This window comes from Phlebotomus papatasi, chromosome 1, assembly GCF_024763615.1.
Source record: "Phlebotomus papatasi isolate M1 chromosome 1, Ppap_2.1, whole genome shotgun sequence".
Classification (NCBI taxonomy): Eukaryota; Metazoa; Arthropoda; class Insecta; order Diptera; family Psychodidae; genus Phlebotomus; species Phlebotomus papatasi.
The window spans coordinates 47,893,755-47,919,954 of record NC_077222.1 but is presented as its reverse complement, the minus strand read 5'-3'; the positions used below and the strand labels follow the sequence as shown (position 1 = coordinate 47,919,954).

Below are 26,200 nucleotides of genomic sequence, written 5' to 3'. Positions count from 1 at the left end.
GCGGGTGACCTTGACCCCCTCCTGTACGTAAGCTTTTCTTTAATTCTAATGTTTAAGAACGGTTCTCACCGATCAGACATGGTAGTTCTAGAATCAAAGAAAAGCTTACGAAAAGGGGGTGGGGTGACAAAATCACCCGCAGGGGACAAAGTCACTCGCACTTACGGTAATTAAAGAAATAAAGTAACTGGAAATCCCTTCCCGGCAATAATTTAGATATCAATAGCGCATAAACAAATTATGCATTTTTTAAAGAAACAAATGCGAATGGGTTAAATCAGAACAAATAAAAGCTTTGATTAAGTTTAGTATGCTATATATGTTCAGACAACGTTGATCTTGTTCACTAATTTATGGGATAACTGAAAGAAAAAACAATAGTTAATATTTTTTTTATGAAAGCAGGAGATAGTGACAGTTTCTCGTCCTGAGAGTAAAGTATCTTAGCCTTCGATCTAGCTTTTTCACATGAATTGTGTGTGCTTTTCATATTTGATCGTGAAGCACAAACGAAAGCGCGTAGCCACGTTTAGAGCTTCCGTATATATATACAGATTTAGTGGGCGCTTATGAGTATGCGTGAATATTTTGAAGCATATGTAAGAGTGTTTAGTTTGTGTGCGTCATTGGTAGGTGCAATAAAAGTAAATATTCACCTCACACCATCGACAAAATTGCAGAGAATATGTATATAATGCAAATAAAACTTTTTTCAATATAAATTTTTATAATTAAATATTGCATTATGTAGAGATATTTATATTCTCTATTTTGGAATTATTTATATGATTGGCGGTTGGGTACTGGGTAGCATATAATCATATTAGAGAGATGTTTCTCGGAGTGACGGGCGAAAAATGGACATTTTTCTGTCTCATGCGTACTCGAGGGTGTTTTTTTCTGCTGCATTAGGATGCTATGTGGTTTGGGTGTGTAAAGAAAAGTCAAAATGGTGAAAATCGTGGGATAAATGGGGTAAAGTGGATGTTTTTGGGATTCCGTTTGGAGCATTGATTGAGCGAGGGAGGTTACTTAAACTATTCACCGACTAGTGGCGCAAGATGTTCAAATGTAAACGAATCATGACGTTTACCAATCGGCTGATATTCGGGTGGTGCTGACGCCTCGTATTTGTGCATCGGCTGACATGCCTGTGCTCAGCAAAGTAGCGACTCACACTGTCCCGAAAAGAATCAAATATTGTCATGGCGTCGTCGTGGAGTTGTGTGTCTGATGATGAAAAAGACATCGCAAGAGAAGCGTTTGCCGTGTGAACAGTCGTAGAGAGATATTTTGTGAAAAATCATCACATTCAATGTACTGTGTGGTTAATAAGTGGTTTTTCCCTGTAAAATATCCATGTGAAATGTGAATAATCTCTGTTTTTTTTTTTGTAAATGTTTGGAGTTCCGCCCCTGTACAATAGCCTCTTGCGCTCGATTGTTGCCCACCGGCAGCGAAAATTTTCGTGTGTTTTCCATAAAAAAGAGTGAATATAGGGAAAAAATTATTATACGAGTGCAATCTTCGAGAAATATTCTACTTAAAATTTTTGGGGATGACAAAGGAAGACTATAAAAATATAAAAAAAAATCTACAGGGAAATGCATAGAGAATTGTAATACATGAGGAAAGAAAATTACCTGAAATTGGTTGAGAAAAGAGGGAGAGTGTGAAGAAATTACCAACAAAACGAGCCTTTTTGGTTACCAAAAATGTTTCCTCATATTTTCGTTTAATATCCTAAATAGACCAGTTTAAAATTACCACAAAAACGCACTGTGACCGATTTTATGCATCAAAAATAACCATTAAAGTAAATCTCTTGTGCATTGAAAGAACAAAGTAAAGAAATATAAAAATATTAGTGATTTTGAAAATATTTGCACAAATTTTCCAAAAAAAAAAAAAGGAAAGTAACATAAAAATGCATTGAGTGCATCAAACAGAAAAACCAAATCACTAGCTGGAAATACATTATCAAGCATTACAGAAAAGTTATAGACTAGGTCTCAATATGCATTGAAATAGATAACAAATTTGTGGCAGTCCAATGGGAACATAGTAAGATTGTTCAATAGAAATATCTGGCTGGCGAGAAATTAGTGTAGTTCACTGTGGAAGAAAACGTTTGGTTTTTGGCATACGAAAAAATCGATGGAAGTATTGTGCATGACATATCAGTATCCGGTTGCTGCGAACCGGCCAATTGACATTGGATACAAACAGGACAGTGAAAATCCAAAGTGGTCTCCGCACACTTGTCCAATATGAAATTAGTGTTGCAGCAGGGCCTGATACTAGTTTAAAATAAATAAATGGCAATTGCATAAAGAAAAAAAAATAATAATTAGGAACTGGATGCGGAGAAGTGATCTCAAAAAGAATTTGTGGTGTCGGGAAAGCTAGAAGCAAGACGTGTCTCTGAAGGTGTTCATGTGTGTGTATGTGCAAGAGATGTGGAATATGTGAGAAAAGAAAAAACGGTCGAAAAGTGCTTTTTTTTCACCGTGTCTCAAAATTGTCTTCTGTAAAACTATTTAATCGTTCATCACGGATTACTTAAAAACGTTCCCGCAGAGGAGGACCTCTTCTCCGCTCTTTCTCAATACACCTGAGAAAGGAATGTTAGGTTAGAGAAAGTCACTTCCAATCATTCAATATTGCCAAACACATAGTTTTTTTTTTAGTCTTGCTAGTTATTTCTGCAAAAAAAAAAGAAGTACAAATTGCGTGAAATGAACACAGTATTTCGCACTCTTCCACCTGCTTCTCAAAGTAAAGACAATTTTTTTCGGTTACTTGAAATAACTGGAGAGTGGATGGATATCTGTGACGCGAACTAGAGCAAATTTCCAAAAATAAGTAAAATAAAAGAGAAAAAAAGAATTACATGAATGAGTGTTTAGTGAATTGTTGTGAAATAGAGTTATCAACTCATTGATAAAATTCAATGTTCCATAGACAACGTTCTTGTGTTAAAGAAGCAATTATTGTATGTAGAATGTTAGTTCTGGAAAATGGGAATTTCCTTTGTTTTTGCCTTAAATATATTGCTATAAATTAAAAAGAAACACTTGATATGTTGTATTCTTAGGCCAGTTTTTTTCTCTCTCTAAATTGCAATCGATTCTTAAAGTGTTCATTTCACGTGTTTTATTTGCTATCAGTAAGCATTAGGAATGTTTGTAAATATTATCATTAATCGATAGCTCATGATGAGGGATTTTCATCTATACATTACTGATATTTTGTGTATATATATGACTATTAAAAGTGCTATAAATAAATTCATTTGTTTTCTAAGTTAAAATATATAGAAATAGTGTACAACGTTTTCTAGTCTTGGATAGAAGATTAGTCTTAATTTCTGTTAAATAAAATTCTTGCAATATATTAAAATTCTACAATTAAAATTAATGAAAATTAAGAGATATATTTGAGATATAACAACATCAGTTTTGTTGTACAAGTATGCAAATATGCTTTTAACATTACATTTTTTATCTCCTGGGTACCTTATCAGACACTTTTTTTTCGTAAGTTTTCTTCAACATTTTGAGACAACAATGAAAAATTTTAAATGCTTGTTGTATAATTTCATGTTCTTATCGCGGTTTACTAATGATAACAAATTGGCATATACATTTCGTATAGTTTCAGTAAAATATGGTAATTTTTTATTCATGGTTTTTGATTTTATTAATAAATTTTCATAGTGTTTATCTTAAGAAATGGAAAAGAGTATGTATGACTCTTAATACTCTTCTTAACATGTTGAGCTTTTATTCATGTTCCTGAGAATTTTTCAGTAATTATTTGTTTTTGTTAATATAGGTCTTAGTTAACAAAAATAGTTTAAAAGTTTGACATTTACAATGGAATTTAACATATTTTTTCAATATTGTTGAAAAATGTTATGGGGTACCATTATTAGAGTCACATTGTAATATCAATTCCAATCTAAAATTTTACTATTACATAAATGACAAGACATCAAAAAAGCTTACTTAATGTGTCTAATATAGGTTTTAAGTGGAAATATTTAATTTTTATGACTAGTATATTATAAATTATATATATTTTTCAGGCTTGAGCCGTCGCGGAGTGGCTGCTGGGCCGCCATTGAGTTTGCCTAGCACGCTGGAGGACTCTGGGGCGACGTGGAAAGGTGCACCCCCAGGTCCAGAAACCCAGACGTCCGGATCTGGGGGTGGTTTCACCCCGTCCGGCCCTAATTCATTCACCGGTCCTGTGTCAGTGTTCCCATCTGCGGGCCAGGGCTCACCGGCGGGTGGTGGGGGAAGTGGTGGTGGCGGTGGTGCTGGTGGAGCTGGTGGTGGTGCTGGTGGTGGTCAAGCAGTTGGCGGTTATCAGGGTCCTCCACCCGGCTCCAACACGCCGCAATATACAGCATCACCGGCACCTTCGGGTTCATCCACCCCCGGCCCAGGACCACCACAAAATGTCAGCGGTGCCGGCTTTCCTCCACCACCAAATTCGGCGGGTCCACCATATAATGGACCCGGTCCTGGACCAGGTGGACCATTTGGGTCACCATCAGCTGGTGGTCCCCAGTATGGAAGACCGGGTAGTTCGGGACCAGCATTCGGTGGTGGACCTCACTTCGCCTCACCCGGTGGTCCTGGTGGCTTCGGTGGACCACCACAATTTGGCATGCCGCCCGGGTCACCATTTGGTCATGGTCCCGGACATCCCATCGGTCCCATGGGACCTGGACATATGATGGGAGGACCTCAACCTGTTGACCGTATCGATCAAGGGTAAGTCAATATTTTTTCATATTTTTAGTATTTAGTATACAGATATTTCGTAATGTGGCATATGCGTTAGAAGAGAGATGTTCTTCTTTTCATTTCCATTGGGATATTGAGTTTTGGATTACTAGTTTTTTTTTTGAATCGTGTAACAAAACTACCTAGGTCTACTTGAAAGGTGTTTGGGATGAGAAAGAGTGGCGACTCTATGCATTATCTCTTTCTCTGATACAAATGCAATTTGGCCATTGCCGCTTTGCTTAGCTTAGATGAGTATAGTAACATGTGAGAGTGTGAAGAGATGTTAAGTCTCTCTGGAGGAAAATTGAGCTGACTGAGAGAGGGGTGTACATGAAGGGAGTGTGAGTGAGGAGAGAGAGAAGAGGTAGCATTGAGAGAAAGGGATGGCAGATCCCCATGGTTAAAGAGACAGAGTAAGAGAGCAAAGGCACGAAGATATGAGGAGCAACAACAAAAAAAAAGAAGCAGTCAGAAAAACGACACGAAACACAAGAAAAAAGGAAGAGAGGAAAGAAAAAATTCAATCCATATATATATGTATATATATATATATAAATATATATACGTATATGATATGTATGTATATAGTTCTTTCGTGAAGTTGGAAGTTGAACTTTTCTTTTTTTTTTATGCCTGCTTCTTTCTGTGCGCTGTCGCTCTACGAAGCTAGAGAGTGTACTTTATTTATTACGTTATCACAAGGCAAGGTACCTCTCTCTACATCACGTAGCATAAGCAATACTACACATACTTTTGCAAGTTAAACTCTCTTAGACTCTTATGTGGTATGCTACGTAACATTATATATACAATACATTCATAACGTATAGAAACATACAGTCGTCGTTTTATTGAATTTATTGCGTCGTCTTTTTCTCTCTCTCTGTCTCTTAAATTCTTTATTCTCGCCACCTCGCTTACTCTTGGATGTTTTTGAGGACATATCGCGCGAAGTGGTGTGAAAGAGAGTATGTATATGTTTGTTGGAATATTGAGGCTTCCATGATTCTCTGGGAGTTTTATAGCGTACTTGCTATATATATATATATTGAATCTGTATCTTTAGATATATACAGTACATTATATTTTATGTACAATAGCTATGTACGTATATAGAATGTGGTGTGTAAAGAGGGAAATAAACGCCAAGTGCCTCCGAATATACACTTCACCGTACATATACAGTCAAACACATTATACGCTTGATGGCGCTGAGAGTTAAGAATGAGAGAGATAGACTGAAGGATCGGCTGGGGATATCATGTGAATGAAAGAGTGAGGTAGCCTAAGTATGGATATAAAAGTATATTTGCAGCTATATATAATATGGAATTATATATAGACGTCAGAGATAGAGTCACACGGGATACAGAGTCAGGGGGTGACGACGACGAGATGTAAAAACAAACCCTATATTCTCTGTGTTTTTATAAAACTCTTATTGATCTTGCACTGTTTTTGCGAGACTGTTTCACTCGTTTGTTGGTTGGTTGACTCTGGAACTCTATTCATCTCTCTTTCACGTAGCTCTTTTTTTTGCCTTTTATTTTGCTTGGATTCTTGATTCTTTTTTGCCATGGTTTTTTGGTAGCTGGACCTCTTTAAATAACAAGAAGAAAAAAAAAAGTAGAAAAGAACAAGAGGTGGTTAGGAGAGAGGGAGGAAAAGACTGAGAGAGAGAGAGAGAGGGAGAGAGAGAGAAGAGAGGTAGAAATGAAAGAAAATCAAACAGTGTGAAGAAGTAGCTGAACGTCGTATGAAAATTACAATGAACCCAAAGAGAAGAGATAGGTAATGCGAGGTGTACGTAGGATTCAAGGTTAGTCGCCAGGAAGTTGAGCAAAAGTTTTATGGAGAAGTCTTTCGTATAGCTGTTTAGCGCTTGAGGGATTTTTGGTGGAGGGTGAAAAAGATGTCGAAAGAAAACTTATTCACTTGTGACTAAAAATAAAATGCGGGTCATAAAATATTGGGAAAGATATTTATTTTGGGGTGGGGTTGTTTGTGCAGTAAACTTAAATGTTTCCAAGATGTCTATTCTTGCTGCACTTATTCTTTCTGCCTTAGAAAGATGAAACCAAGGATAGGTTATAATATGGCAAATAGGTAGATGGGGGAGATCAACATAATGTTTAGATTGAAACTGTTGGCGCGGTATTTTATAATAAAAAAAAAAGAAGAAAAAGTTGATCATTTGGAAAGCCAAGTTAGAATGCTATTTTTAGGGTAATTTGTGGTGTAAATATCTGGTAATCGTATGTTGAGATCACGGAAGTGATTGAATTTTTAGTGAGACGTATCCTCATGTTCATTCCAATGAATCTCTATTAATAGCAATGACCTAAAAATAAAGTTAATAATCTCTTGCGTATATTGACAATATGAAGGTTTTTGGGAAATTCCTAAAACCCCATTATTAGGCATGTTATGAAAAATTGCCTTTAATGTGCAAATTCTCCAAAAAGCCCAAATTTAACTTTTTCTCTTCCACTCAGCTCTCTTTCATATATTCATGTATAGTTAAGCCTGTGATATAAATTCTTATATGAGAAGTGATAAACATTTAAGGATTTCAGGGATTGTGCAGAATTTGAGAATGAAGTGAGAGGTATTGAGTGAGAATTGAGAAGGAGGAAAAAAGAAACAGGAAATATGTGAATTGCGGTCAGAAGACATCATGATTGGTATCTATGGAATTTCAAAAGGAATTCTATGGGATATCTGCGCCACTTTATAGTAACAAAAGGGTGTAACGGAAGTTTATGTTTTCTACAATCATCATTCTAAACTTGGGTACTTTTTTTTCGCTGTTTCTGACAACTTTACTTGCGCTGTGTCAGCAAAAAATATGTATATATCTTTCTATGGATATATTTTTTTTTCGTTCACAAAGTTCGTTATACTGTACATTCGAAAAGTTATTTGAAATCTCGGTCAGTAAACACTTTCTTTAATACTTCTTACAAACCGCACAATGCACAGAGAGAAAATTGAAGACAATCTCTCTCTCACTTGAACGGGTGGAAGTAGATTTGTGAAACACAAAATTTAATAGTTTCTCGAAAAGGTGGAAGCAACGGGTGGGTGTGGGGAAATCCACTGTTGACGTACAGTCACGTACATTTCACATTTTCTGCCTGTATAAATTGTACATTACATTAAAAAAAAGTATTGTTAAAGATTTTTATGAGATGCTCCGGTTTTCAAATGTGAATGATCTAAATCGAAAATCGTTTTAGTTGTCTGAAAGTGTACTTTCGGTAGGGTTTTTTCGATATTTCATTTGATAGAGTTATGCCCTAGACACACTTACGACTTAAGCTGAGAGACGACTTAGTGGAAAATGATGGAAATGTAGTTTGAGCATTATTTCTAATATAATAACGCTAAGCCGTCTCTCGGCTAATCCTCAGGTCTGTCAAGGCCCTTACATCATCAAAGAGAACCCTTTGCGTTCGCTTAATGATACACTCCATGCGCTTAAGGTTTAACTGAAAAAAAATTAAAATAGAACGATAGTAACAAATTTTGAAATCAACAATATGGGACGGTTTTCAAGTTTCGCACACACTTAGTCTTCGAACACTTCATATTTTTCCCATATTCCTTTAATGAATATGACATAATTTATTCAAGAAATGTGTGACTTAAGGCTACCCCATAGCAAAAGAAAGCGGAATAGGAATAACAAGCGAAAAAATCCTCGGAATTTTCCACTATTTGCCTTAAAAAATTCCATAGGAATTTTCCATAATAGGTTCCAAGGAAAATTTAATGGATTTATGCTGGATTTTTCATATAGAATACATCCATGGAAATGCTCATGGAATTTATGTGGATTTTTCCACCAAAATAAAATGGAGAAAAAATGAAGCTGTCACATGCACCTCGTGATTTTACTTCCGAATATTAAAGAAATAGCAAAGATTACGAGGATTATAATATGTTTTACTAAATCAGCAATAACGAATTAACACTTTAAGCAATAAAAAAATATTTTGTAAAAAAAAATAATTTTTTCGAAAATATTTATTAATTAACATAAAAACAGTATTATTTTAGGTTGGCGACCTATTTAATGTAATCACTTCATTATTATCTACACGAAACGCAGTGTCGCATAATTAATTATATTATAATTGCCACATGAATCACTAGAAATGTTTGCGGAAGGTTTGGAAACAAATTCTAAAAGTTGTCGCAACACCATTTTATTTGTTTGACATTTCAGAAAACTAGTGGAAAAATCCATATAAAACACTATGGAAAGATAGTGGAAATTTCCATATGTTTTTTCCAGCTTATCCCGCGGACGTTTCACGTGTGAGTTTCCATATAAATCTTCCGCGGAATACCGCGGAATTTAACGCTGGAATTCCAGCATGTCGTACTAGTAAATTCCATGGAGCACTATGATTTCCATGGAATTTCCGGCTTTAAATTCCATAGGAAAACTTAGTGGAATTTTAGCGTCAAATTCCAGCGAATTTAGCCATTTGGACGCAAGTTTTCCATTGGAATTTTTGCGGAATTTTGCTATGGGGTAGTGTGGGTTTTACCAACCTAAATAATGACCAAGGACTCGTTAGAATTACTCTACTCTTCATATGAAAACCCCCTCGAACTTAATAACCAACCTGAAAATGGACCATCCGCTCGAATTGACCAATTTTCCGAGACTTGTCGATCTTGGCTGAGTGGCCACAACAGGCTATTTATCCAGAAGACTCTTCTGGATAAACAGCAGAAGACTCTTCTGCTGCATTCTATGGGCCCAAAGTCTGATACGCTGGTGATGTTCTATCCATTTTCTTCTACAGCTATCAACAAAACGTTGCTGGCTAGATGCATGACAGTCTATTTGAGATTTCTCCACAAACTCGGTATTTCTCTTTGATAACTTTTTAAATTACTGGTAAACGTACACTAATTAAACTATTAACAAAGGGATTTCAATCAAATTGAGGATAATACTAACATATATCTTTTTTCTCTATGGAGATACTTTTACACGCGTCGTTTCTCTGGTAGCCACATTTGCACTTTAGTAAAGATTGTACAAAAATTCATCTTACAAATTCATCGCTCAGTTCAAATTACTTTTGACGGTTAGTCTTCTCTTTCGTCTTCATTTCCCACAGCTAGCTATTGAAATATATTGCCACTAGGTCAGATTAATTAAAGGAATTAGCCAAAAATATGAAGAGTTTGAAGCCAGAATGTGTGCGAAACCTGAAAGCATTCCCTTAGTAATGTCATAGCTGCATTGCAATTTGTATATATTTTATATTATTAAGACGAGTAATGATCTCGTTGTACAGTTGGTAAAGGCGTCAGTATTTTGGCGGAATAATACCTGTCCCGGTCCCGACTCTTATATGATAGTTATGAGATTAAGTCGAGTTTGGATTTATCAACAAAAAAAAAAAAATCCGGGGTTGGGGGCGAAAAAAGCGGGTCCACTTTGTAGAGAAGCGCTTTTGGGCGATCTACGTTTGACTTAGCAAAATCTTCCAATGCGAGGTAGGGTGGAGTAAGTACTTTTGGCCACTTTAAGGTTTCATGTGCTTGTAATTTTTATAATCTTTATTTAAATAAAATGAAATCTTGTGCAAACATACCTTAAAGCCATTTCTTCCTAATAATCCAAGAGAATTCACAATTTTTTTTGGATATTTTATTAAAAAATGCATTTTATGCAACTATGCGTGTTTCAGTACTTTTGGCCACTTTGTAAGCACTTTTGGCCATTGTGTGTAAGCACTTTTGGCCACTTGTTTCCAATAGAATTTTATTAAAATAACAGAAGAAACAGCTTTCGAAAACTTTCACAAATACACAGCACAAGACCTATTCACATTTAACACCAATTTTATGTGATTTATTAGAGTATTTTAAACGACTTTTTGCACATTTTCTATTTTATGTAAAAATCTGTCAAAAGTCACAATTGTTCTTACTGAAATCCGCGAGGTGCGCCACGTGTAAAATGTATGAGAAAATAAATGGCCAAAAGTACTTACACAGCCGCAAAAAGTAAGCTCTTTTAGCCACATTCGATTTTCATTTAATTTGTTAGAAAATCTTATTAAGGATTATATCACAATCAAATTTAGTTAATTAAGAAATGGCCTTTCATTGAATAACATCAAATATTTTCATCAAAATTATGAAATAATGCAAAACAATTTCTCTTAACATTAACAAGATTCTTAAGAATCCCATGTTTTTTTTAGTGATTGTTTACCTTGTCGAGAATCTCTTTCAATAACTTAGAATTAATCAAGTCGATACAAAATCAAATATGGTTTTCTGATTCGTTAGATTAGAGGTCACGAAATAAGACCCATTTTTCTGTTCTAAATAAACTCATATTTGCCTTACAATGTGATTTTACTTTAGGTGGCCAAAAGGGCTGAATCTACCCTACGACATCTTAATATTACGCAGTAATGATAATATCTCAATACAATTTAATGGGACTTAATTCCTAAATATCAATAGTTGTTTGTAAAAAGTAATAGTTTTCGAAACTGTGAAAGATTAAAACTGTCCTATCCACTTCTAATTCTATATATCTCGGAGATTTGTTAATATAGTCGAAGGAACATTGACACTTTAATAACTCGTGTCATGACTTCTTTCACTCTTTCTGTCTATTTAGGATATGAAATTTCAACATTTAACCGTATAGAAAAACGTAGATTAATTAAAAAATATCATACTACTTTCATTTTATTAGATACATTAAATAAACTTCAATATTTTGCCGATACTACCAACAAGAATTCTCTAACAATTAGGTGTTCTTTCAACCCTAATTAATAAGTTTATATTTAATAAGACAGAGAAAATTACATCCCAATGCGATGCCTTATACACATTTTCGATTTAAGCCAAGAGATGGCTTAACGTAATTATAATCAAAATAAATAGTTTAACTAATGGCATCTAGAGAACTAGAAAAATTTATGTAGGGGAGACCGGGGTACAATTAGCCAGGGGCAGAAGTAGACAGTGGATTTTTCTCGGTTCCCTTATAATGTACCTTGAGCAAAGTATTTTTTAATGAAAGTAGGAACACATCCCCATATTCCCAGAAATATTTATAAGTCTGATCCTGTTATCCTACAATTTAGAAGCATTTTTATAAAATGGGTATAAAACTGCAGTTTTGATGTTTCAGTTTTTGGACCAGCATTTGGTTTTCTGAGTTTGTAGTCAAGATTTCATAGTTTTACCTCGTTTCTGGTTTCATAAACCTAATTAAAAAATATTTTTCACTTGGATAATAATTATCCAATTTTTTATATAAGATGAAAAACACTAAAACAGCCCTCGGGGCAGTTGTAGCCACTCTTCCGTGGCCGGATAAAACTATCAATGATTTTTCACTAATACATGGATAATTGTTAGATGAAAGAGTACTATTGATATTCCAAGCAATATTGCCATTCGGATGAAAAATTTGTAAAATAAATTTTTTCAGGATATTTTCATCAATTTTGCCGCAATTACAAAAATGTCATAAAAAAGTCGTCTAAAGTCTTTTTTATTAGGTTTAAGTTACATATTTAGTATCAGTGGGCTTCAGTGGATCAAGTGAAATAACACTTGGTATTTCCAGTTTTAAAATTTCGTCTGGAAAACTGGTGGCAAATAGCACCCCGAAAGTGGCTAAATCTACCCAGGCCGGGGCAGGGGTAGCCAATATGTCATACTTTTTTCATTATCCTCTCTAGAAAAAGCCAAGGATTTGAGAGCTCTGAACTATACGGTTTTATACAGCCAATATCTTAATGCTACTTATGAAACATAAAAACATTATACAAACTTTATCATTTTTTCACAAATCATGCGCGAAAAAAAAGCTTCATTTGCTGGCTAATTCTACCCCTGTCTCCCCTACATATTGAAGCAGATTCCCTACGCTTATGTAGGAAAAACTCTTCAATATGGACATAATTTTCTCTAGTCTGGTAGATGCCATTGCTAATCAGTTTCCCGTTAACTAAGCCGTTTTTCGGTTTAAGCCGAGAGACAGATTAGTCAGAAACTGATGGAAGTGTAATCTGATCATTTTAGGTTAGTGAAAAGTGTCTCGTGCTTAATGTCCTCTTCATAATTGAGAGCAATTTTCTTCAAAAATTACATTTTTGGCAGAATTTTAACGTTTCCACAAAACAAGCAAAAAGACAAAAAGTTCATTGAGTCTTCCGGGCGCCCGCTGTGTAATGCTAGTAACATCGTGTTTAATTCAGATATTCAGAACAATTTTTCGTCACCAAAAGTTTTCTTAACATTAAATGTGTTCAAATCTCATCCAGTGAGCTTCAATACATTTAATTCGATAAGGCTTGTGACCAACAACCTCCTCAATGCATGTATTGAAAGATTAGTTACTCTATGGCATGTAGCGTCAAATCTGAATCACATGCGATTGTGTTATCAAGGTTTAAAGCTAAAACAGTCCAAAAATCCCTCTCATAATATCATTTATTGCGTGATCTTAAGGATTGTGGATAAGAATTAGTGTTAAAGAAACATTTTGAACACAGTATCTGATGAATCGCTACATTATAAACTTTATTAGTAAAGTGAGATCGTGCTGTTCATGGAACTCAGAGGAATAATTGAATTTGGTAAACAAAAGTTTAAAATATGAAAGTTATATCCTTGGTGTATGACTTTCAAATAGAGTTCACTAGCTCTCATCTGTTTCACTCGTAAACTGATCATAATGCTTTTTGTGTTTTTGAGGGAAAAAAAAATATAGACCCATGTAAGAGCGTCCAGTAACAAATTTCTATAATACTTTTGCAATCCCAAAAGACTTGACTATGCTAACGAAGAGAGGAATGGATAATTGAGAGGTCATGATCCCCTCATGGTTCGTGAAGCTTCAAGACATAAAGCAAATTTTCTAAAGTAAAACATTATTTTGATCGTATTCTCTTTCAATACCTCAAACTTTATGTATTGTTTTGAAATATAGATTTTGCTACATAGTTCAAATCAAGTGAAATTTTTGCTGGAGATTAATATCAATGACTTTCATTGAAGGTTTTAACTATACAATTTATAGAGTTAAATATTTTATTCGTGAAATAGTAATTGTAAGGTAAATATTTATCTTTGTTTTGTATAGAAGCATTCACGTTATTGACTATGTACACATAATCATCAAAGTCCATGACATATTTTTGTTTCATGTCGATGATGATGGTCAAAATGATGTACCTGAATAATTTGGATAATGCATAATTCTTTGTTGATGCTTTAAAAATATATTGTATTAAATTTTGTACCAATTTGTTTTTGCTAAAATTACAACATGAAATGTGTAAATCCGTTAGAGTAGTGTCAACAAAAGTGATTTATTCTTGGAGATCGGAGTTTAAATTTTGCGTTAACAGTGTAGTATTCTTAGTGGTTTTGTTACGTATTGTCTGTGAGAATGTATTATAAATGAGGCATCCTCTCTGGTTCACACTGAACTCGAGAAGCGAGCCAAATAAACGTGGATCGCTGGCAATGATGCTTACCGTCATATCATCATCATCATCATTATCATTGTCGTCATCGTTATAGATGGTTAATACAAGTAAGAGTTTTCTCTGTACAGATATGAAAATTTAGATCTCAAAACTGAACTTAGTTGCGGTTCTGTGTATTTTTTATTAAGACATTTGTATGTATTGGGTAGTTGAGGGGTATGGGCGAGTGACTAGCAAGATGATCGTTAGTTGCGAGATCCATATAGAAAAGGTGTGTAGAGTATAGCGAGATGGGTACATATAAAATATACAGATATGAGCCGCGGAAGGTGTTTAATTTAACACAACTACATATGAAAAGAAGTAGTAGCAATGAGATTGGATACGCAGGTATAAATGTTCATGTTGAGAACTGAAAGAAGCATAAGACATTCATATGAACAAAGTGGAAAGCCTGAAAAAATATGTAGTATAAGAAAGATTGGAAAAATAAACAGAAAAAAGAGGAAGAAAAGTGCTGATGTATGCGTGTATGATGTATAAGAAAACTAACTGGGGCGAAGCCAGCACTTTGCACAAGTATGCTTGAGAGTACAAGAGAAATTGACAAGTAAACTTTATTTGGGAATTTTGAAGCGAATATACACACAAGATCACCATCAATCCGCCAAGACAGTGACGAAGATCGATCACTGAATAATTTTTTTTATCGGTCATCTTAAGAATTTTTCCCAAACTACTAGTGCTTTAGCTTTTTATATAGTGATTATCCTACATCTCAATCCAAATTAGAAGTTATTGCAATCACGTATAAGTTATTACGTTCAGAGAGATCATTGGCAATATTTCATGTTGTGTTGTGTGTATATAGAAATTTATTGCTATTTGTATTTCGATCTCAACATATACCAATAAATTCTGGGATTCGAAGGTCAATAGAATATGTGGTGACAAATTATGATATGCTAATCGAGCTCAATGTATTTTGGGAAGAGTCAATTTCCACTGAGCTTTTTTTTTTAATTCTACTAGATATGAGATATGGGTTTGCTTTTTGAAACTAGTTTTCTTTAAAAGATATACCTGCTATGTCGAAAAGGGGTGAGATTAGGTAAAAGACCACGTTCTATGCCTTATATTACACATGCCTTACAATTCTTTTACCAACAGTTGATGAAATGATCTACATATTTTTGAGGACTTGAATAAACTTTGAATATACCATATTAGAAGTTTAAAATTGTTTCTAAACCAATTCTTTGAAATCTAAAACAGTTAAGTAAAGCTCAAGATATTTTTATTTCTTTAAGAGGTTACGTGGATCAAATAGACAAAAACAGCATATTTTTCTCTAATTTTTTTCAGCATAATTAAAAAAATTGTTTAATTCAAGCTCTTTTAGGCATATGACAGTACAACATTTAAACTATATTTTCTAAAATATTCTTTTAATTTTTTTTAAATTCTACTTCTGGGAGTTGATTTTCGGAGACATTTTTGAAAAAGAAACATACTTACCGTTGGATAAGATTTATCAGAATTGATTTATTCAAAATCCAAAAACCAAATATTTCCTATAAGTTGATGAGTTAGATAAGTCATTGAATGAAGGATTTTTGAAGAAAATGAAATTTGAATTATTGTCAGAATTGTATGCAAAAAATACCATTTTTGACTAACTTTTACATTACTTTTCATTTTATAAAATAAGTTGTGATCAAGTAAACATAAAATCTTTTATTCAAGGACTTGTTTAATTTGTCAGCTAATAGAAAATATTTAGTTTTAGGATTTTAGATGAACCAATTCCGAAAATCTTGTCCAACGAAGGTACTTGTAATGGTAGGTGAATCTTAAATTTTTTTAAATACAAATTTCAGAAAATATAGTTTAAATGTTGTACTTTTATATGCCTAAAAGATTGAATTATTTTTTTTTATTATGATGAAAAAAATTAAAGAAAATACATATTTGGGGAAAGTACTCTCCCTTCGAACGTTCATGCATTCGAATAATGTGAATTTTCTTTCATTTTCCTAAGAGATTTCCACATGATTTTAACATAATTATTAATAATTGATAATAAGCTAAATAATATTTAATAGAAATGTTTAATTATCTTAGGAAAACTTAAAGAAAATTCACATTATTCGAAGGCATGAACGTTCGAAGGGAGAGCACTTTCCCTTATACCGTCGTTGCGGGTGACTTTGCACTCGGGGGGTGACTTTGCACTCTGCTGTTTGTGAGACTTTGAACAATTCTAACACTTATTGATAGTCTTCACCGATCCGGTCTACCATGTCAAAGTATATAGGGATATGTTAAGTACCAAGTAAGGTACTATGATCCTCAAAAGGATTCTTGTAGTTTCAGTAATAGTCAATGAAATCCTAGTATAGGTATTTTGTCAAAAAACGACTCCGCGAAAAAGTTATCTGAAGATGCAATTCTAAAATCGATTTCAGAGAAGTAAATTGTCCAAATCTATTCTAAATTTATCTGGCTAGAATAATCCACTTCGATTTTGTTCATTATTTTTAGTAAATTCCTTTTTTTCACTATAGTCTTCCTAAGAACGCACGATTTATGTTATTAAATTGTATTTAATGGTCTTTCTAAAGCTTTATTAGAAAAGTATTTGGCTAAAAATTATCCAATTTATTGGGAACTTAAGATAAAATGACCGAGATCTACAAGATAGCATGGTCGCCATCTTGATTTGACGATTCTGTCCGCCATTTTGAATAACTGTCATAACAAAAAACTTATCCGATTGAGCTGAAATTTTAGTATGTTCTGGCTGATGTCAAGACCTTTCCAGAACATATATAAAATCCGACCTAGGTCAAGCGATTGTCTGGATACTGGGGCTCTAAGTTCAAAATTTTGACATTTTCATAAATACAGAACTACGGAGAGCTTCTTTTATCGAAACAATCACAAAAAAGGCAGTATTATCGTTAGGCGATGAGATCTAAATAACAAACAAAAAGAAAAGTAATGTTTTTATTTATAACAGCATATTATTTGAAGATCTGAAAAACTTTTGCAAAGATAAAAAAATAAAAAAATAAATAAATGCACTTTTCATTTTTTTTAATTATGTAAGAGTAAATAAATATATAAAATAAAAGCCTCAAGCATTTCTAATGGTTACTGAGGCATTTCGTTTAGGTTTTAAAAATCAGAATTAGAAAATAAAGATCGCCAAAATATGAATATTTCAAATTTTTAAACTTTGAGCCTCTGTATCAAGGTAAATACTTGACGTAGACCGGAACATAAATACCTTCTGAAAAGGTCTTGATATCAGCTACAACATACTAAAATTTCAAGCCAATCGGACCAGTTTTAGGTTTTGACAGTTATTCAAAATGGCGGACAGAAACGTCAAATCAAGATGGCGATCATGTCATCTTGTAGATCTCGTGCATCTTACCCTTAGATGTGAAGATCTTCATTGTCGTTTATTATCAGAAATTGTTGATTTTTTAGTATTTATTAAAAAGTGCAAAGTCACCCGCACCTTATCCCCAGTGCAAGCCTTTTTTCTTGATTTTTTTAAACATAGTAAAATTTTATAAAATTAATGCTAGTGGCACAAAATCCATTCATTAACAACTGAATACAAATAATTTTACTCAAAACCCCCCCTCCCTTCACTTTAACTATCCACTTTTAGAGGGCAAAGTTGAAAAACAGCGAAAAAACGTGCAAAGTCACCCGCAACGACGGTATATTTTTTTAATCTTCTTGACCCTACGTAATCCTTTTACTCTTTCTGGACCATAAGATATCCAGCAAGCTAATTTCATATAATCTTGCTTTTCCAAAAAAGGTTTTCAATCCAAAATTTATGGTAAAATCGATTTTTCGATGGAAAAGAACATAGTAATTTAATTTTGAATTTACAAAATGTCTCATATACCAAGTCTCGTCCTAGAGAGTTATAGAATAAAACTTGTGTAAATACTTAGTTTCAAAATTCTAATAAAAAATAAATGAATAGAATTTGAAAATGTTTATGAATTAGGACAGACTCTGCTAAGACTGAAAAAAACTTTCTAGTTTTCAAAAATCTTAAAACTCGCTTAAAAAACTTCTTGGATTTGGATGTTCTTCTACTTTGTAATTATCCAATAGGAACCATTTTTATTTAATTCGAAATAGCTAAAAAATAATGTTTTCTTTTGGGTACCCAAATTCGAAATTTCCAAATAAACGAAAGGGTTAAAATTCTTGTTATAAGTATCCTGATAGATTGCGTTATTATTCTTTCAATATAAAGTTCAGCTCTCTTTTTAGCTCCGTGAGGAAAGATTTAGTGAGTCCTTGGGACCTCTAGAAATTATCTCTTAATATGTGTTGAAGTTCCTTCCTTACACACACACAGGAGATTTGATGGCGGCTAATTTTAACGCTGTAGACGTGGTCCGTCTCTATAAACTCTATAAACGGTCTCTATAAACCGTCGAAACTCTATAAACATTTTTATATCTCGACTTGAATAATAATGATAAAAAAGCTTATTTTTTTGAACTGTTCAATTTATATTTTGGCTTCCTATTACTTTCGTTATCGTTGAAGTCCTATTAGACTTAAGAATCATGTAAAGAATTAAAAGCCTTATAATATCATTAGGTTTGAGGTTTTGCCACATTAAGTATTTTAATTGTTTATTTCTTATTGGTGTAGAAATTATATTGGTGTAGATATTCTCGAAGAGAATTAAACTGGGTTAAAACCCGTATTATATGGTTTATATAATTTAATCCTCAGATTTAAGATTAAATTTTACAGTTCAGAAGGTATAGAATCTGTTAACCCTTTAAAGACGAATGGGACACCGGTGTTCCAAAAATATAAAAAAACAAAATTTTCGGACCATTTAGAGAACAAATAATTTTTTATAGTAAAAAAAAAAGTTTTTGTTTTTGAGACACCAGTGTCTCACTTGTCCTTAATGGGTTAAGATTCGGACGTTTTTAAAGCCTCATGTCATTTCGTCTCTCGAATGGCTTTGCAAGCGCGAATGAGGATATTATTGAGAAATATTTTCAGGTCAATATTAAAACTTAGTTATTTAAATACTAATGATACTGGATTTCAATTTGTTCAAATGATTTTGTATGAAAAACAATGCAATGTGGGACAAATTTTCCCATTAACTAAAATAACTAAAATAATTACATTTTACTCATGTAAAAATGAATTAGAGAATTTTGAATAAGAAAGTTTGTTAAAAACTTAAAAGGTCTTAGTTTTCTGTCTAATAACATTTTTGTTAAAAGGCTATAATAATCTGTTTATAAATAAATTTTCAATAAGAATATATTTGTGAAGAAATATTAGTTTGTTTAAGATAAATAAACTTCCGAAAATACACTTTATTGATTTTCTCCTAATATACAAATCCGTATTTGGGGAAATTTTTATCATTATGGAAAACGATTTATTATTATTTTATAAAATGATTTTTTATAATTTTTTTTTATAAAATGCTAATTTTATAGAAATGGGAAATAATCCAAAATGAGATTAAACCTCTAATCTGAAGGCTGTGTAAGGGCCCAAATAGACTCATGCTGATATTCAAGAATACTTAGTCTGTAAAATTTAGCAGTAAAGAATTAGGTAAAGGAAATTTATGCAAGGCATCTTTAATAGATGATAAGCCCTCAATGTATGAAAGTTTGGGAAAGTTTAATAGGTAGGGGAGACCGGGGTACAATTAGCCAGGGGTAGAATTAGACAGTGGATTTTTTCTCGTTTCCCTTAAAATGTACATTGAGCAAAGTATTTTTTAATAAAAGCAGGAACACATCCCCATATTCCCAAATTTATTTATAAGTCTGATCTTGTTGTCCTACAATTTAGAAGTATTTTTATAAAATGGGTATAACATTGTAATTTTGATATTACAGTTTTTGGTCCAGCATTTGGTTTTCTAAGTTGTTAGTCAAAATCTCAAAGTTTTACTTTGTTTCTGGTTTAATAAATTTAATTAAGAGATATTTTTCACTTGGGCAAAATTATCTACTTTTTTTTTATAAAAAGTGACAAACACTGAAACAGCCTTCAGGGCAGATGTAGCTACTCTCCCGTGGCGGGTTAAAACTATCAATGATTTTTCACTAATACATTGATAATTGTTAGATGAAAAAGTACTATTGATATTCCAAGCAATATTGCCATTCGGATGAGCAATTTGTGAAATAGATTTTTTCAGGATATTTTCATAAATTTTGTCGCAATTACGATGATGTCATAAAAAAGTCTGCTAAAGCCTTTTTCATTAGACTTAAGTGACATATTTAGCATCAGTGGGTTTCAGTATATCAAGTGAAACAACATTTTGTATCTCCAGTTTAAAATTTCGTCAGGAAAACTGGTGGCAATTAGTACCCCCAAAGTGGCTATATCTACCAAGCCCGGGACACGTGTAGCCAATGTGTCATACTTTTTTTATTATCCTCTCTAGATAAAGTCAAGGATTTTAGAGCTTGAACTACACTGTTTCATACAGCCAACGTCCTAATGCTACTTATGAAACATAAAAACATTAGACAAACCTTATCATGTTTTACAAATCATGCGCAAAAAAAGCCTCATTTTTGCTGTCTAAAAGTACCCCGGTCTCCCCTACTGCCAAATTTTACAGGATAAATATTCTCGAGAATTAGCCTGAGTCGCCGCCTGAGTCTAGTTGGACTCTACGACTTCATTTTATTAGAAGTTCAGTTTCTCCTTTTTGAGATCATATAAACCGACCTTTAAGCATATGTTTTAGCATTAAACTTATCTATAAGTCTTTGATCTGAAAGTCTTTTTGAGGCCATAATTTAACCCTTTGAGGACGAGAAACTTTTAACTGACTGAAAATCAACAATAAAAATGAAACCTATTAACAAAATCTGTGAAACGCCTTACGTCAAAATTTGAATAATTCAATAGTGTGATTCGGTGTATTTTTGCCTTTATGGACTGGACAATAGGGACAAAAATAGCTGAAAAATATAATAATTTTTCTGACAATACCAAAAGTGATAATTTGCATTCTTATGAAAAATATTATGTATAGTTACTTGTAGTTTCTATTTCCAAAAGGATTTTGCTTAAAAAAAATGGAAATATGAAAAAATAATTTAAAAAAAAATATAAATGTGGTAATTTTAAAATTCGTCACCTTAGAGCTTAGGGGAAGTTCGGCATGCTTCGCACGCGCGAGCCTTCGAACAATCCATGTTTTCTCTTTGTTAGGAAGGAGATAAATCTTAATTTCATAGCCATAAGATAGGTAATCATAAAACTGATCATCACAGCAAAACTAGGCAGCCTAGTTCTTCTTGACTGGGGTCTAGAATCACAAATAGAAAATTGGCCCAAAATGGGTAATTTTGATGGCGAATATTTCGTGTGAATTTTCACAGTTAAATTCATTTTCAGAAAAAATCACTTACACTAATGGATAAAGGGTTAATGTGGGTTGATATTTACGTAATAATTTTTTGCAACGGAGGAAAATTATTTCTCAAAAGGAGGAAATTACGCAAATACTACACTGCGTATTGGTTCAACCTCTGAAAGTGTTATGGTTCGCCAACCCATCAGGCAACTCCAGCTGTTTGAAAATGAGAACCTAACCTCAATGAGGAAAACAAAAGGGAAGAGTTGAAGAAAAGGCTCAGGGAAGACAAGAAAATTAAAAGAGAAAAATAATAACTAATCAGCAAATTAAAAGAAATATTCTTTATTTTATATATTTTGTGGTATCGTAGTAGGCTAAAAAAATCTTTTACATTAGTTCGGACTCTGTTATTCTCTCCTTATGGTGTCCATTTTAGAGCCTGGCATAACCACATCATAAAATATATATAATCTGCCCTCATCCTCCGCATCATCTAGCTCAGCATCGAGATTGTCTTTGAGCTTGGCTGCTTTCAGGGCTTCATAGGCAGTCTTCATCTCCTGATACTTTCTCAATTTCTCTGTGCTATACGCTGGATTGTATCAATTCCATCTGTCATGCTTCCCATCGTAATCAATGAAGTAATAGTGAGCAATTTTGGCTACAATGAACTTTCCTCAGTTCTTCTTCGGATGCACCATACAATCCTTTTAATGAGTCAGTTACTCTCTTTCGGTACTTTGTGACCACTTTGCTGTCCCCTATTGTACCATCGATCTATGTGTACAGTGTCTCTTTTTCCTTCTACGGGAGCTGATATGTGACTGAGCGTAGACCAGCTGAGCAATAGTACGATATGGGGATGTACTATGGGATATGAGGATTGATGTCCTTGCCCTCGTCATTCACAACCATTGGTCCAGTTCCTGCCTTTCGGGTTACTCGAGTTTCTTGGCTTTCTGCAGCCTTTACTGGATGTCTTCCTCGACTTCCCAATACCTAATTAACTTGAAAGATGCCAATTATGCAATTACAATTAGGGAAACACAATGTTTTCACTTACCCACGGTTTTTTCCTTGAACAGACTTAAAAGTACTGAAACCTTTCAACCTTCTTTGATTACGCACGAAACAGATTAACAAAAGATAAAATATTAAATTATTTACTCTATATTCTAATGAAAAATGAGAAAAATGTTGTTTTTACTAAGCCAAAACAAAAAGCTCGTTTGTTTACTTTTTATGACAAATTGACAGCTGATAAATTTTAGGGTTGTCACATTTGAAATTTTCACATTTCAGTCGATTTGTCGTCATTCAATTTCAAGAAAAACAGTGCTTCAGATAAATGCCGAAAAATGTGTTTTAGGAACATTCTTTTAGTGAAGTGATGGTTTTCGCGGATTCATGGATTTAAAATCTAACAATCGATAAATAATTTTTTATTGTGAGGAAAAGCTATTCCAGGAAAAACTGCAATGACGAACCTATACCACCCATAGGTTGAACCTTGCCTTCACAGGCAAGGTTCGCACAATTTGTCATACATTTTTCATTTTCCTGTCTAGGAAAAACCATAAATTTTGCGACAGTGAATTAGATACGTATAGAAACCTAAAGGACAAGAGATTTTATTGGTGTAGCTCAATCCATGGTGCATTTCACAGTTTAGTCGGAAAAAAATCTTGAAAATGGAGTTCGAAAAAACGTGCGAACCATGCCTAACTTCCCCTAAATATTTACTATATAGCAAATATTTGGAGATTTGCGAAAAATATTCTAAATTCGTACAACCGTCTACTTTACGATCACGTATAAATATTAGAAAGAAATAACAATGTAGTCTGGGAAAATTATTTTCTCTATGGGTCTCGGTGACCCAATTGTCCTTAAAGGGTTAAACTATAGCTTACTATTTTAATTTAGGTTGCTTTTAAATTTAATTTTAGATTATTTTGTCAAACAATTTTTTTTTCTTAAAGTTTTTTAAGATATATATTTTTTTAAATAGGAATAATGCAAAATAAATTATATAATATAGTCCGAATGTTACTAGTCTTGGATTCTATTTAATGTACTAAGTAGCTGATGTGACAAGATGTTGTCTATTCTCAAGAAGCTACAAGGGGGATACAAGAAAGTGTTTTCTGTGATACTGTCGCAGAAATTGCTCAATATAGTGTGATAAATTCTGAGTACTTAGTACATTGAAGTCTATTACTGATTCCAATTCATATTAATTTCTTAATGATAATGTAAATGTGGAGTATTAGTAAATCATACAACTTGATTACAAGGCCCTTGACCATAAGTGTCCTAGCTATAAATTGTGAATTATGGTGTATGCTAAATTGTTATTATTGTAAAACTAATTCCTATATATGTATGAAATTATTGTCAATCGGAAAATTTAGATACATGTTGGAAAATATTACACACCCTTTTAATGAATGTACTTTAGTATGTTGGAAACTTAATGGGGTATGTAGTACATTACATTTTCATTGTGTATATGTATACGTAGAAGCAATATATAAATATATATACATATATAGATAGACTTGAGAGATTCGCGGGGTTGATTATATGCAATATATACGTACTATATAGGTTTACTTGGAGAGGGATAAAATGTACAGATACATTTTTGCTATGACATAAAATCCAAAGTGCGAATCCTGGGTACATCTAGGTTCCATTGCTTCTGGTATTGCGGTGTTCAAAACCAGGAGAGGGTGTCTCTTCTGTGGAAGATTCTCTCTTCTATTTCATATAGCTATATTCCCTGATATCATATTTTATGTACTGAGTGAGTTTATGTATATGATTGCTATATGGCAATGATGGGTATACTATGTACATAAATATAGCATTTGGACCCGAAGGTGGGCTATTATGGGTGGATATAGTTGTGTGTGGTGGATATAGTAGTCATATTGGTGTGTCGAATGAATTAAAGAGTATGAGAGGTGGGTATGGGATGAAGAGGGGTGCTAGGCAAACCAGCCAACAACCCGCCAGGCAAGCAAGATTCAGCAGTTATATATGTATACATACAAATGAAAATGAAAAATCAATGCAACCGACCGAATGTATTTCAACTACGTTGTTCTGGGGTACATAGAGACAAAATATAGGGACTAGGCGGTATTCTGGTATGCTTAATTTAGTATGTTTCATCTGTGCTAAGGGCCTTCTCTCTCCTATGACGAATAATAATAACAAAATACCAAATAGAATTATTTCTCAATTTAACTATGAATAACCTCAGCTCAAAGCGGTCAAAGGCCTACAATATTGCCAAAGCTTCTTTTTTTTATATATTTGTACGAAAAAAAAAATTAGAATGGATTGGAGGAATTTTTTTTCTATCGCAATTGAAGTATTTTGTAAGCTCATATCTCATATGCCTTATTGTTTATATTCATTGACAAGAAATAAGAAAATAAAGAAAAAAAACCTTCCTAATCTTATCTATTACGTATCCGATTGCACATATTACGTAGATTGTGTAAACTTTCAGTACACCATTTATCATTATCTTATTGATTGAGCAAAATCACCAAAAATCACTCAATAAAATTAGGAGACTTTTCCATTTTCAAGCTAACACAGATAATAAGGTATTTGAAAGATTTCTTTTAGAAAAGGGGTGTTCACGCAGTTAATCTATATATTACTCCCGGCAAATTTTTTTTAAAATAAACAATTAGCTTTTTTTTTTAAATGGATACAAGGTTACACTACGTACATTAACACGCGCAATATACACTGACGTATTAGATATGGCTCATTTCCAAAGAATTCTTAATAAATTCTCCCATGATTTTGCACACATTTAGTCCCGCCATGTGAATTTTACTGAAGAGTTTCTGACGTTCGTTGCATGCTCAGGATGTTATACTTTTTAGATTTTGCATCATTTTGTCGTCAAGTTTTTCTTTTTGTTTTAAATTTTTTCTCCATTCATCCTCTGTATAGTTTAGTTTAGTTTCTTTTTTGCAACAAAAAATAAATTGGGGATTTTTGTAAACCGAACATAAGCTTGACAACAAGATATATTCATAGATAAACTGTGATACTTTATGCAAAAGTTATCTGTTACAATGCATGGTGTATGTGAGACTTGGGTGATCTTTTGCAGCTACGGATGCTTGTGAAATTATGACCTATATTTCGGTTCTACTATCCAATCTGATAATGAGTCTTATTGAATGGCAACAGTGTGAAATGATGATTATTCTCCTTGTAATATTTAAATTTAGCATCAATTCTGGTCGTTGAGCTGCAATGATGCTGAGTGTTTAAAATAAAAGGCAAAAAGGAGAGGAATCTTTTTTTTTTGCAAAAGAAAAAAAATTGCTGAGAAAGAGAGAGCAAATTGAAAAAAAAAAGCATAATGTGAAGAAATATTCAGGAGAGACGTCGAGGAATGAAAATTTTCAGTAAAACTCTTCCATCAGATACTTTATTTTTATAATACATTACACACA

The 26,200-nt window shown here is 33.2% G+C and overlaps 1 protein-coding gene and 1 long non-coding RNA gene across 15 annotated transcripts in view; one reads left to right on the top strand and one right to left on the bottom strand.

Annotated features, from left to right (window-relative positions):
- The first annotated feature begins 188 nt into the window (after positions 1-188).
- LOC129799487 (LIM domain-binding protein 2) overlaps positions 189-26,200 on the top strand; it is a 60,195-nt gene continuing 34,183 nt past the window's right edge. For all 14 annotated transcript variants that reach the window (XM_055843423.1, XM_055843422.1, XM_055843416.1 and 11 more), the window contains exons 1-2: positions 189-2,632; positions 4,091-4,784. In XM_055843423.1, coding sequence (XP_055699398.1) covers positions 2,626-2,632; positions 4,091-4,784 — 701 coding nt within the window. In that variant the 5' untranslated portion in view covers positions 189-2,625. The remainder of the gene's footprint in view (positions 2,633-4,090; positions 4,785-26,200) is intronic.
- LOC129799502 (uncharacterized) lies at positions 22,034-22,925 on the bottom strand. The gene is made up of 2 exons (XR_008751516.1): positions 22,771-22,925; positions 22,034-22,706 (listed from the first exon to the last, which is right to left on the bottom strand). It is a non-coding gene; the product is annotated as an uncharacterized LOC129799502 (long non-coding RNA).